Source organism: Rhipicephalus microplus, chromosome 3, assembly GCF_043290135.1.
Source record: "Rhipicephalus microplus isolate Deutch F79 chromosome 3, USDA_Rmic, whole genome shotgun sequence".
Lineage (NCBI taxonomy): Eukaryota > Metazoa > Arthropoda > Arachnida > Ixodida > Ixodidae > Rhipicephalus > Rhipicephalus microplus.
In genome coordinates, this window is record NC_134702.1 from 40,203,551 (window position 1) to 40,217,128 (window position 13,578).

Below are 13,578 nucleotides of genomic sequence, written 5' to 3' on the forward strand. Positions count from 1 at the left end.
GCAAGTTCTTCTAGATAAACACAGCTATACGGCTGTCTCGATCTTTTTTCGAAGAAAGCCAAGGCCGCAATACTCCTCCCATTGAGACCTCGGCATGAAAATTCCTTGAACATGGTGCTTTTGGAAGGGCGACATTGGGTGCGCGTTATCGAACAAAAATTTATGCTTGAGCTTTGGTATAAAATGATAACTGAATCAGTTTAGCTTGCACTTTATCACACTTCCTGCCGTTCCGTTTGTCAGCTGCGATTGGTGAGGAGCTAACGCGATTATCGAGGAGATAAGCGTAACATGTACGAGCTTCCCTGAATACACGTCGAACAACACTACAGCGGCGATCGCTTTAAATGGTGATCGTGTTTGTGTTAAAGAATATGCACGCCCACACGGCGTGGGTCAGTAAATCGCGTCAAATGCGCACTAGATGCCTGAACGGGCTCCCAGAGGTCCGTCCACGAAAGATAAGACGCGACTGAAAGATCGCATGACCAGGCAGAGTTCCCGACTCGATAATCTAGTCAGAGAGAGTGGAGAAAAGCAAAAATGCGCCCCCAAGGCGCGGAGATCGCCAAGAGACAAGCGAGGCGATCGTGGTCGTCAGACTGGTCTGCCGTTTCGCCCGGGGGGTGCATTTAAACGTAGACGACAAACAAGGCGCCGCTTTCGCGCTGCGCAGTTTCGACACACACCGCTGGCTGGGTGACGACGCACGATTAAACCATGGCGACAGAAAACGACAGGGCTGTCCTGGAGGCCGTTTTCAACCCGCTGTTCTCGGAGTTCGGATTTTCGACCGAAGCCGAAGAAGCGTCAAGCGGGGATGCCGTTCAAGGTTAGTGTGTAAACGCGCGCCTCCCTTGGCTTGAATTGCCCAAATACACCGATGGTCGCATTCGCTCGTCATGTGATCATTTAAGGATGAGATCTAGAGTACGTGAGATTTTTCTTGCCTACAAGCTTTCAACTCGTCACGAGCGAATTCAGCGAACTAGCCGCGTTCCTTATATGGTACACGCGACATCGGATGAATGCTTTTCCAACGAAGACATAAGTGTCGAACGATCCAAATTACAGCATGCGACTCGCATGAACTTATGCGTGAATGCACGTATGTGCGATGCAGGATTTTACCCATGGGGCGGCGCTAAAGGAGGGTATAAATGGCTGCCCTCCCTCAAAGATAGAAAATAGTAAAAAAAATAATGCATTAGTTACCCGCACCTTACTCTCCCATGAATGAACTTGTCTTGAGTGCCCCACTCCCTTCAGTGAAAAAATCCAGGCGCCGGCCCTGGCTTTACCCAAACATTTTTTTCGGGGGTTGTTTTGTGTGTAAAACGGCTGGCTAACTTTGGCGACTGGTGGTCGATGTGAAGGCGTGCGAGTACATTATACCACACGAAAAGTTGAAGCATGAAACAATTTAGGGGGGTGTCGAACCCCTTCATCTGGTTACGGTCCTGCTGGTGCGATGTACAGTTCACACTTAAAGTCGGGTAGGAGCACAAACACGTACCCTACGTGAAGTTTCGCGCAGGGAAATATGTCAGTTCGTATAACACTAGCAGACCTCACCCGGAACTTCTGGTGAAAATAAATGCTTGTTCGGTGAAAATAAATGCTACTCGAGTACGTCGATTACACATGCATCGAATATGTGATCGCCTCGCTCCTGATGTCACCTGAAGATGCATATTGTATTGTATCAGCGCATACCGCGTGGTTTCACAAAACACCTATACGGCGAGACGGCAAGGTATCACAGAACACCTATACACTACCATTTGGATGTATACTTAAAACGAGCGATATTTTCACAAGTACAAAAACGCAAGCAGACACTGCATGAAGTAAAGGAATTATATGTTATAAACAACATCCCGTAGTAAATAATGTGTTTTTTTATATGATCTTCACTTGGAAAATACGGATGCACTTGTGGGATTATATATTCTTCAGCGGTGGCACATGCCCAGTTGGGCTCCGTAGCCTTCCCTTCATTGCCAAGAAAAGTTGTCAGCGAGATACTATTTAAAAACGTTGTGGTACACTGTAGCAGCGTAGCTCTGACGCGCGCATACCCGGTCATCGTGCCGAATATAACGCCCGTTTGGGAGTAGTTCTTTGAACTCTTTTTTTAGAAAAACGAGTATTTAGGGAGTATCTCTCTACGTTTCACCCTACATGATTTCAGCACTAACCGGTCACGAACGTGCGCGATACGGAAGTAAGTAGCAAGGACACAGTTTTCTAAGAAGGTAACGCACTCAAACCAGACGAAATTGTACCACTAAGCAGAAATACCCCCTAATTACTAGATTTTTCTTTCTTTGAGCGTGCAAAGAAAACAGGAGTATCCGAGGCGTCTTTCTCACGTTACAAAACGATAATCGTAATCTGGCTTGTCTGCGATATTCCTGTCTTGAGAATAACTTCGTCATTGCCACTTTGCTATCAAGAATGCTATGTCGCGCGCTGATAGCGAAAAAAAAAAAAAAAAGCACGCGGTATATGAGGAATGTTATTGTGTGGAAGACGCTCCAAGTACGAGTCTTTTTCGCTGTAGCGTGTGCAGCGTATACGCACACCGATATATGGCTTGCGTCGCTGTTGGCGTGATCGCGAATTCACGAAAAGACACTTTTCATAAAATGACCGTTATTCGTGTGTATGCATACAGCAACCCGGCGAAACCCCAAAACAAAACTGCCCCTGTAGTTCGTTAGTGATTTCACACACCTTTACCTTTGGTAGAGCGGCACGACGTTTGTTCTGGTAGTAGTGATGCGGAAGAATCGGCAAGAACCGCGAAAACGGCACGGACTATTTTACTGGCCCCCAAGAGCAGGGCCGTAGCCAGAGATCTTTTTCAGGGAGGGGGGGGGGGGGGGGGGGGGTAAACTATACTTTATGCATGTTCGTGCGTGCATTTGTATGCGTGAATGTATCAGGCCCGTAGCCAGAAATTTTTTTAGGGGGTGGTGGTAGTGGTTAGATGAGGAGAAATGCACCTAATTTCTGCAGCCCCGTCAGGAGCATGGCGCAGTGCCTATCGGGGGTGACGGGCACCTGTTGTTGTGCTGGGACACCGTTTTTGGCAACGGGTCGAGGAGGGTTTGAACCTCCCAACCCCTCTTCCCGTCGTTACTACGCAATGCCCAAGTGACACAGGCCAACCACCGACACTCGCTAAATAGCAATACTAATGTAAGCCAGGAAAGCCATTGCCTTTTAAAATTTTGGATGTGATATGACACAGTTCATGACGTTTACGCCAAGATCACGTGACTTCCGCTTGCAGCCACGTGACCGGAAGTTGTGCTGCTACGCGCCGACTACATACGATCGGACAGCGCCGACGGTCACCCGTTCAACCACCATACGCTCCAGGGCCGTACCCAGGAATTTTTTTCGGGGGATGTTTTTGTGTAGAACAGCTAACTTTGGCAACTAGTTGCCGATGTGAAGGCCTGTAAATACTTTAATATTAACCTCCGAAATGTTAAAGAATTGAAGAAATTCGGGGGATGTAAGAACCCCCTCAACGCCTCCTTTAATTTTGGCCCTGATACGTTCAACTACTCAGTGGACAAGACTTAATTTTCAACTCCCCAAGCACACATTTTCCGCTTTTATACAACGTGTGGTGCACTTGCACCAAAGAACAGACACGAGTATCATGACATCATGATGCGTTCACACCTCTCAAATTTTTGTGGACAGCGTACATAGTGCAAATGACAGAAAGAAGGCTGACGCATCAGGCACCACGGAGGACGTGACTGACACTGTCAGTAATGCTTGCGTCTCTGAACTCAAGTGCACTAATATCGAAATTAGCCAAGGTACACATGAAATAAAGATTTCCAGTTGAAAGTCGGCGCTGCGTGTGACTGCATCTTCTCTGTTCACGTTCAGTCGCGCTGTTATTACTCTTTTTACTGCGTGAGGGTGGCAAGGATCGTACTTGACAGGTACTACAGTGTACTAGAATATACAGGTACGAAGCGAAGATGGTACTGGCCTAAGCGTATACATCGAGCCAGGTTAGAGGACTTGTTGAAATATTCAATGACCTCGTGAAATCGGCAATGAATAAGGTAAAAACACAGTTATGGCCATAGGCGTGCACACGGGGTGGGGGCAGCCCCGCCGCGGTGGTCTAGTGGCTAAGGTACTCGGCTGCTGACCCGCAGGTCGCGGGTTCAAATCCCGGCTGCGGCGGCTGCATTTCCGATGGAGGCAGAAATGTCGTAGGCCCGTGTGCTCAGATTTGGGTGCACGTTAAAGAACCCCAGGTGGTCAAAATTTCCGGAGCCCTCCACTACGGCGTCTCTCATAATGATATGGTGGTTTTGGGACGTTAAACCCCACAAATCAATCATCGGGGTGGGGGCAAGAGAGGGGAGAGGGCACAGAGCCAGCCCCATACGTTAGGATGATAGGGAGGGAGAGGTGGTGCAAAGTCAGCCCCATACATTGGGAAGGGGGTGGTGTGCTGTGAGGAACCTTTGCCCCCTCCCCCACCCCCCCAAAAAAGGGGGAACCCTGCTTACGCCTACAGTTATGGGATACTTCAGTGCTAAGGCCGGCAGAAAATAAGATGAAGAGCAGCAAAGGTCGAATATAAGGCTTGGTTTCTGGGGAGTTATTTGCAGAGTTCGAAGCATGCAAAAATTTGCCGATGGTGAATAGCTTCCGACAAAAGTTACAGAATATGGAAGAGAGATGCAAGGAAAGGCAGGAAAGTTTACCAGACACTCGTCCGGTTTGCTGACCCTCAACGGTCATCCGACTGACGCCCAACAGGCCTTCTGGCTACAACAACAAGGCACAGGCACTGCGAATCAAGGGCAATGTTGATCGTAAGTGAGCTCTGCGGCACATACGGTGGAAGAGACATATTCAACTGCACTTCTGCACCGACGGGTAGGAATAACGGCGAAAAGAGAGATGAACTCCGACAGACGCGACCTATCGCATATGCCATGAAGAGCGTGATGACAGCTGTCTACTGTTGCTGCCTCTCGTTGGTCTACATTATACACATATTACCAACCAGTCATGCGATTGACAGCCGACGTAAAATAAGACGTGTGTCACACTACCTGATGGCTATAGATATACTGCGCACGACACTAGCTGCACCTTCTATATAACCAGAACCTTTTTTTTTTTCAGAGGATGGGACACCAAACCAGGTGAAGACACTAGAGGTTGAAGGCGTGCAGGCTGCCGAGAAAGGCGACATCGATCAAGCCATTGAAATATTCAGCGAGGTCATCCGACTGGTGCCCAACAGGCCTTCTGGCTACAACAACAGGGCACAGGCACTGCGCATCAAGGGCGATGTTGATCGTAAGTGAGCTCTGCGGCACATCCTGTGGAAGATACACATCCCACTGCACTTCTGCGTTGCTGCATTCCTCTACATAAATTTTTAATCATTTGTGTTACGTACAGGCTCTTGCTTGTAAGTTACAGTTTGGTGACCATTAGCTGAAAAGCACCACACTGAAATCTACTCCAAAGCTCTAATAAACAATAATAATGTGAACCGTAATCACGACTGCAAGAACAACTGCAGAGATAAGCGGTGCACCTTTATGAGGTACGGAGAAATAGTCATTTTTGTGTGCATTTTCTTAACCAGTTTCACTACTCTTGCTTGTTGGAAATGTGATGTAAGTCTTTGTACTCCGAAAAATCCCAAACAAGAGAGGAGCATGTGGACAGGGTTATTGTTTCCAAGTTACATAGAAAAACTACACTGCACAGGGTGTAGAGATTAACAATATACATCCAGAGAGGGTAACATTTTCAAAATGAACAAATGCATTAGATAAAAGTCCATAGATATGCACTGTAGCAGTTCCCGCTGCTTATAGGTTGATGTGTGTTCAGAGCTCCAGCAAAACAATATCTTACAATAAATGATGCTAACCCAAACATGCATGACCCACAGTCTAAATAGCCAGTCTAGAAGCAAATCTATATGTTGCTTTGACGTATCCAACACCAGATGAGCATTTTGCGCAAGCATAATTGTGCTGAGCCAGAGCAGTAGAGAAGGTGTGCCATAGGGGCACTTCCAGAAGAACACTTCCAAAACCCACGTGAGACTTCACTTACCTCATGCAATGAATTATTTCCAGAGTTCTGTGGGGCTCATAGAAGCTTATTATATTTGTATGGATTATGAATAAACACAGTTGTGTATATGCCAGAAATTCTTTGATGTCCTCTAACATTTTCAGACAGGCCTCTACATGTTCTGCCAATGTACATCTCTTATTAATCCCTCATTGCACCCCTTCACTTGCCTGCACTGTGACACTAATAGCGCAAACGCATTTTCTGAAGCCAAATACATAAGAACAGCTAATCTTTACTGCAATGCTTATGCCACACAACACTCGGTGAGAAATGTTGTGATACTAAACATGCAATTTCAAGTAGCCAAGCACTTATTTGTTAGGGTAGCCATTTAAATGTGACGAGTGATACATTCTACAAACTAATGTGCACTACTCTGAGCATGTTATGCCATACCACCCAACTATGAAGTCCTCTTAGATTTGCTGCACCACGATGATCATTTGAGCAGTTCAGACCTTGTAGAGCAAACAAATAAAAGACTGCACCATGAATGAGGCTAAAGTGGTACAAGCTTGAGTTGATCCTCCCGCTTTAATGCATAAAGAATAAAAAGTATGTATATATAAAGCAAGCAACAATAAAAAGAGCGTTCGTGTATATCAACTTAAATCTGCTATATTTTTTCATTGGTTCACATGTCCAGGTGCTCTGGAAGATCTCAACAATGCCATCAACCTTGGCCAGGAGAACAAACACGCAGCTGCGCAGGCCCTCTGTCAACGCGGGCTCATCTACCGACTCAGAGAGAAGGACCAAGAGGCTCAGGCTGACTTCAAGGAAGCTGCCAAGCTGGGAAGCCAATTTGCCAAGAACCAGCTGGTCCAGATGAACCCATACGCAGCCCTGTGTAATCGCATGCTGGGTCAAATGTTCACGAAGCTCAGGCAGGGAGAAGGTGACACCAGATAATGAGACTCAACGATTGTACATCTTAGTCTCCAATGTGACCACAGAACTAGTGGCACTAAAGGACGGCTCGCACGTGGCTGTGGTCACTAATAATGGCAGAAATGTCCCCGAGACTATGCACATGCTGGAAGCAATAGTAGCCTAGGCTTGACTATTTCGGAGCTTAGTAGTTGCTACACCTCGTGCGCCATGAGTGCACGGTGAGCTGAAAACCATCTCTTACGAAAATTGTTGGCAGAACAAATTGGATCTGTTGCTGGTAGCTTTTAAAATTTTAAGGCATTTATTATTTCACAGTACCTGAGATTCTGCCATTGCCCCGTTTGTAGCAGCTATAATAGGCAATTGGGTCTTTGTGTGATTATTGATACAGTAGTTCAATATAACAACTAGTGATGTTCCAGGCATGCCTGAAAAGAACCACACTATGTGCAGGTAAAAAGTGTTATGTAAGTAATAAAAACTGCAGGGAAAAGGTCAAGAGACAGATTTGGAGACTAAACAAAAAATTGATCTTTGTTTAATTAAACTGCACGTCTATAAAACAGTGTTCCTCATTGCATCTCGTCTTCATCAAGGATAACGCATGGTGAAAAGGAACACAAGGCATATTTATTAATGTGTTCCCATTTGCCCAGAACTGTTCTCCACGTATCATATTACCTACAAGCCCAAATTCCTATTGTAATTGTGAACCGGAGTGCTACTTCATGGTTGCAAAATAGCACTCAATAATATTTCTCCACACAACACTGTCAGAACAGTTATCATTGAACTTTATTTGAGCAAGACAGAAGTCACACAAGAGAGAATGATGACAGTGAAGGAAGATCCTCCATTGAAGTTCCTTCGTCTTAAAAAATACATGTACAGCTATTTCAAACACAATCTACAAGGTCTTTCAAGATAATAAACTGTCACAAAAATGACAACAAGTGCTGCAGGGAATGCCCACTCATACTACAATGCACCAGCTTTTTTTTTTCCCTACGTAGCAGTCGTCCTCTTCGTTGAAATGAAAGGTGGTATGTTAGCTCCATACGAACTTATACATCTCAGAACATGATATTTACGATATATTTATGAGAAACTTCACTGCTTTACTTTGGTGCTCATCTTTACAGTGCATGTGGTGCAGTGAATTCATACCAGTATGTGCGCACCATGAACTCTTATAAAAAATTAGTAGCACCAACACTTCAACGCTTTGGCAACTTATGACTTATATCATCACACATTGGCTAGCCCCAGATGTGCAACGCCGTTTGCACAGTTTATGACCGAGTGTCACAGCACGTAAATCGGATGTTCCACTTGCAAGTTATGCATCCAGAACCTAAATAAAATGTTACTATATATTGAGGCATCTAGCAACAGCAGCTAACCTAGCAAATTCTTTCTTTACAACATGTTTGTCATTTACAGCGCAACATACAACATGAAAGCTGGTGCATCATAGGCCCTATATAGTTTGTATAGTACTATAATGTTGAAATTGCTTCATGCTTCAATTCACATGCTGGACGGCAATCACAGAACAGCTAGGCAATAACGCTAATTCAAATATTCATGTCCTAGTGAATGCTACACGCTACCATAAATGTGAAAATAGCACACTTAATACAACACAATGTGATGATGTGAATAGATGGGTATGACCGTATGTTTCCTCCGAATCACGCACTCAAAAAAAATTTTACGCCCTTGTAGGAGTAATAACTACATTCGATGTTACAGCGACAGCAGCAAAACACTCAAAGCCACCAGGTCTTCTGCAAGTGCATGTTCCTGCACCTGCAACCTGCATGTTCTCTCGACTGAACCATGGTTATCACAATGTCAACATTGGGCAACCTTCTCATCCTGTGCTTCACGTTTGCCATGTGGCAATGAAAAACAAATGTTAGCTAACTCTGCATGGACATCAAACTCAAATTCAGAAGTAGAGGAGTCATTAAAGTTCACTTATTAGTGAAAACTGTACTTCCACGAAAATTCCTTCCAATGCAAACATGACACTTTACTGTTGCAAGCCCTAAGCATGTAGCATAGCTCTTTTCACGAGGGCCGAAAACAAAGAATTCAAATACCAAAGTGATAAAGTAATGTACCTGACTCCACTTCACATTAAAGAAAAAACTCGCACAGGGCAATGATCGTACAAGAATCAAACTTTTACCCTTAAAGGCATAAAATTTTGAAAATATATGGTACATGCATACTTGCTTCACAGAATGCTTGACAAGACCTTCAAGTCCAGAAACTGAAAAGTGTGTGGTGCTTCACAACTGCTGTGGATGTCAGCTAGTCTTTGTCTTTTTTGCTGCTTGTTCTAGATAAGAAACAAAAAACACCCTGTTACCAGACGCTGGTCTTTACATCGCAAGTTTATATAACACAAAATACTTCAGATCATCACTTTTGATGGTTATTGCAAAGACTGAGGCTGCTGCACATGCGGCAGCCACTCACCATCTCCGTCACTGCTACCTTCCCTGCTGTGCTTTGTGTGGGACGTTCCCTCTTCACTTTGAGTGTCTGGACTGTATAAAAGAAATAAAAAAAGCACCATCGCTGAGAATCGGCTACCGACAATGTGAGTTAACCACGGACTAAGCACATACAGACATTGTACGCGAAATTACCCGCGCCTGTGATTAGACAACAATGCAACCCGACGAGGATTGATGCTCTTTCGATCGTGAGCTTGTCGGTGATCAGCGATTTCAGATAAGGCAATGTGATCTTTAATCGAGGCCACTTGTCATTTGATGTCGCCACGTTTCGTCACCACCTTTCATTTTTTTTTTTTTTTTCATGCATGGTTGTGATTGTTCCCTGTAGCAACGCAGGTGTTGCGCTGCTATGCATGTGGGTTGAAGTCCCATTTCCAGGGAGAAGGACGGAGAAAGTCAGGAGGGAGAATTGTGCAATGTGAGAGAAATAAATAAATAAAGTATTAGTTAATGCCCGCACACACCAAGCTTTGCGTGCCCTAAATTTCTAGACAGGGAAACCGCTCCTAATTTTTCTGAGTTGGAGCTTTCCCTGAATAGCTTACAAAACCACAGAACCCATCAGACAACAAACTTCACGGCTTGCTTACCCAAGTGATGAATCGTCGGCCTCGTTCTGACTGCTCTGCGAGAAAGCTTTAATGAGCTCAATGGCTTCTTGGGCTTCCCTCTTCTCCACCAGAAGCCTCCCGCATGTGTCGATCACAGTCTCGACGAAGGTTCGGCTGAACCGCTCAGGGTCCACAGATTCTATCGACATGTCTGCAAGCACCTGTCGAGAATCAATGCATCCCTCAATGCAGAGAAATGGGATTAAGGAAGTGAACGGTTAAAAAAAAAGGCTACAGTCGGGAGCGATCAGCAGTGGTCAAATGAGGTGCCTCTCAGACAAGAATCAATGTTTAGATGGGGAAATTCTGTGTCCCAGTGAACTTATGTCCTGTCTCTAGCATATGCATTTATGGCGGAACTTGGGGTACTGTCTCGCTCGTACTTGATGCCGCAACTACAAACCTCACTTCTGGAGTGAGTGGTGTCTACAAATGGGAACAGACAGATGGAGGTGTAGGCCTCGCATGAACAAACGTTGTGAAATTTTCGGAAAAATATGCAAGAACGGGACGACAAACACTATAACCACATACCTCAAGTTGCTCTTCTGTAAAAAGTGCGAGTTTTCCCGTGTCCGTTTCCAAGTGGCTCAGCAGAGTGAGGGGATCCAAGCACTCATTGCTGAAGGTGTAACAGCTTTTTTCACTAGAGTCCACAACATCACAGCCTGGAAATAAATTAGCAAATGCAGAGAATGTATTCCTACGAGAACATCAGCAAAAATAAAAGCCCCCCCCGACTGCCGATGTCCTGAAGCTGGAACCTTGAGCATGCATCACCTCAGCTACATGTCATCTGAGACCAAGCTTCAGGACTGACTAAAAACGTCACTAAGTTTTTTGCTTGCTTGCACAAGCTACTCTACTAGCTAAGGCACGTGATGGCAATTTTTCCATCACACCTTGACAGTCACCCTTTCAATTAATCCGATCTTGCATCCTAAATATACTGAAGCGACAAATGCTGGTTGGTGGCATCTGTATACTAGTGACTACGTGTTGTCCGATGACCAAGCAGCTTTGCCTTGCTTGTCTTTCGTGACATAAAGTCATGCCTTACAATAAAGTTGTATTACCAGTTGGTGGTCATTGCTGCCTCTACTTTTCATACCTGTACCCTGCCTCTAGCCTTGGCTATGCCTGATGACTTCCCACGGCAAGACATGCTACTTTACCTTGGCCGTCAAAATATGAAGACCCTTCTACGTTCATTGGCACAGATGGCCCCGATGTAACGTAACTAGCTGTCTTTCTATGAGCAAAACATGATTTGATTGATCTGTGGGGTTAAACGTCCCAAAACCATGATATGATTATGAGAGACTCTGTACTGGAGGGCTCCGGAAATTTTCACCACCTGGGGTTCTTTAAAGTGCACCCAAATCTGAGCACACGGGCCTACACCATTCCAGCCTCCATCAAAAATGCAGCCGCCGCAGCCGGGATTCGATCCCGCGACCATTGGGTAAGCAGCCGAGTACCTTAGCCACTAGACCACCGCGGTGGGGCTCCTTTGAGCAAAACAGCATGCACATCAAGTGGGAAGGGTATGCCAAACTTAATGCCATCTAAGCGTGTACCATCAATATATTGGTGCTATGAAGCATCGCAGTAGGATTATCAATTCTGACTGTATACCGTTATAGGTTAGTATCAACAGTTTTTTCAGTGAAGCACAAAGATACTAGAAGGGGTAAATTCAAGCAGGAGACGAAATTAAAGATGTAACATGCTACAGATGGCCAATTTGCCTTTCCTAAGATGTCAAGCTAACAGCAAGTCAAGCTAACTCGGGAAGCACACCACGAGAAATTGTTTCAAATTGAACTCAGCCTTCAGGAATGCAAACCACAAATTTGGTATTACCATGACAGTTATATATAAATTATTTATTTTTTTATCTGAGCATTGTCTTAGCTCGTTTTTATAGAAAATGCATATACCAGGCAAGACAGTGTGATCGAATAAAGGTTCACGTTCTAAATTTAAAAACATGAACAACTTAGGCAAGTGCATTATTGACGCTTCATTTCAGAGCATACTCAGCTGCCTAGAGACTACAATACTTACTGTTTTTGTCACACTTCTTGTAGCGACTTTTGTGCAGGTACACTGTTCGAAGTATATAGCAATAGGTGTGAAAGCTTACCATTCAGAACTTACATTCCTAATGAACATTTACTTCTTTTAATTATACATGAAAGGTGGCTTCTTTCACAATTAATAAAGACCAAGTACTTAATTATCCCAGTGCTATGATGACACAAGTTTCTGAGTCACCCCCCCCTCCCCTCCCATTTTCTGGCTCACCAAGTCCCTTTGCAGAAAAAATGATGCCTTTAATGTTGCGAGAGGGCAACTTATCAAGACAAGATAAATGAACTTGTTTTTTAGTGCCTGTTTAACAGCACATAATTGTTTATAATTACCAAACTAACTTTCCTATGCACTGGGAGAGCTCTACAACACACTCATTATACCTTTCCACCAATGGAATACCAGAATACCAGAGATGAGCGAAAGGGATACAAACGCACTAAAAAAAAAAAGCTTTTATGACTCCTTCTGCAAACGCATTATATTTGATTTGAGAACACGATGTTTCAGTTCTTGCTGAACACAATTATGAACAAAGTGTTAATTGAAGCTCGCATTCGCAGTGCTATTTACAATGAAATTGTCCAGAATTATGTTACCGGAGCAATGGCACAAACATAATGATCCTAAGATAACTGACAATTTCAGTACCTCTTTGAAAAAGTCATCGCCACAGGGCAGCAGAAATGATTTTAAATAGTTCGTGGCTCTAGATGTTTGGCAGCAACCTAAAGTTCTTTATTATTTTTTTTTTTAATAAAATACCTTCCAGCATTCCTCTGAATATACTGAAAGCTTCTGAAACTTCTGAAAAACATTCTGTTTGCATTACTGCCACTTTCATTCCGCAAGAACCAGTTTTTTTTTTATTTCACTATTTGGTGGCTGCTATCAGGGCCCGTTAAGGCGTATTCCTATTTCACCTGCTGTGAGCTCATTCCTTAACTTAATAACTCGCATTCTTTCATGCTTAATTCCAGAGTTACCGAGTCTCAGGAAGTGAAATTTGCATGTCGTTTTTTATCGCTCAAAGCGTTGCAAAAAGCTGAGCCACGTGACTTTCTCGTATGTTTGCGATTACGCTGTCGGCAGGTAGACACTTTCAAACAACTACAATGATGCCACACGCAGATTTCCTTTTCATGAGACACAAGAATTGATAAACTGTTGTCTAAGAACGTAAAAACTGATGTATCATGATGAAAATATGGGTGAGTCAGTGGGTTACTGCAACGAAGCTGTGCAAATGGTCAATGCTTGCTCAGTTTCCTTTCTTGCTCTATGTG

At 44.3% G+C, this 13,578-nt stretch overlaps 2 protein-coding genes across 2 annotated transcripts in view; one reads left to right on the forward strand and one right to left on the reverse strand.

Annotated features, from left to right (window-relative positions):
• The first annotated feature begins 570 nt into the window (after positions 1-570).
• LOC119161770 (tetratricopeptide repeat protein 36) lies at positions 571-7,613 on the forward strand. Its single transcript, XM_037414288.2, has 3 exons — positions 571-832; positions 5,182-5,358; positions 6,803-7,613. Exons 1-3 carry the CDS (start codon positions 721-723, stop codon positions 7,066-7,068), a joined length of 555 nt encoding a protein of 184 aa, XP_037270185.2. The 5' UTR covers positions 571-720; the 3' UTR covers positions 7,069-7,613.
• A 208-nt stretch (positions 7,614-7,821) lies between these two features.
• Drep2 (DNA fragmentation factor-related protein 2) overlaps positions 7,822-13,578 on the reverse strand; it is a 30,692-nt gene continuing 24,935 nt past the window's right edge. The window contains exons 4-7 of the mRNA XM_037427380.2: positions 10,730-10,863; positions 10,175-10,356; positions 9,541-9,611; positions 7,822-9,400 (exon numbers count right to left, since the gene is read on the reverse strand). Coding sequence (XP_037283277.2) covers positions 9,369-9,400; positions 9,541-9,611; positions 10,175-10,356; positions 10,730-10,863 — 419 coding nt within the window. The 3' untranslated portion in view covers positions 7,822-9,368. The remainder of the gene's footprint in view (positions 9,401-9,540; positions 9,612-10,174; positions 10,357-10,729; positions 10,864-13,578) is intronic.

Bases quoted from the DNA above. Each gene is read 5' to 3' on its own strand.
- LOC119161770 (XM_037414288.2), top strand. From the start codon at position 721: ATGGCGACAGAAAACGACAGGGCTGTCCTGGAGGCCGTTTTCAACCCG. The intron at 833-5,181 runs GTTAGTGTGTAA...TTTTTTTTTCAG, and splicing joins AAGCGGGGATGCCGTTCAAG to AGGATGGGACACCAAACCAG. The intron at 5,359-6,802 runs GTAAGTGAGCTC...TCACATGTCCAG, and splicing joins CATCAAGGGCGATGTTGATC to GTGCTCTGGAAGATCTCAAC.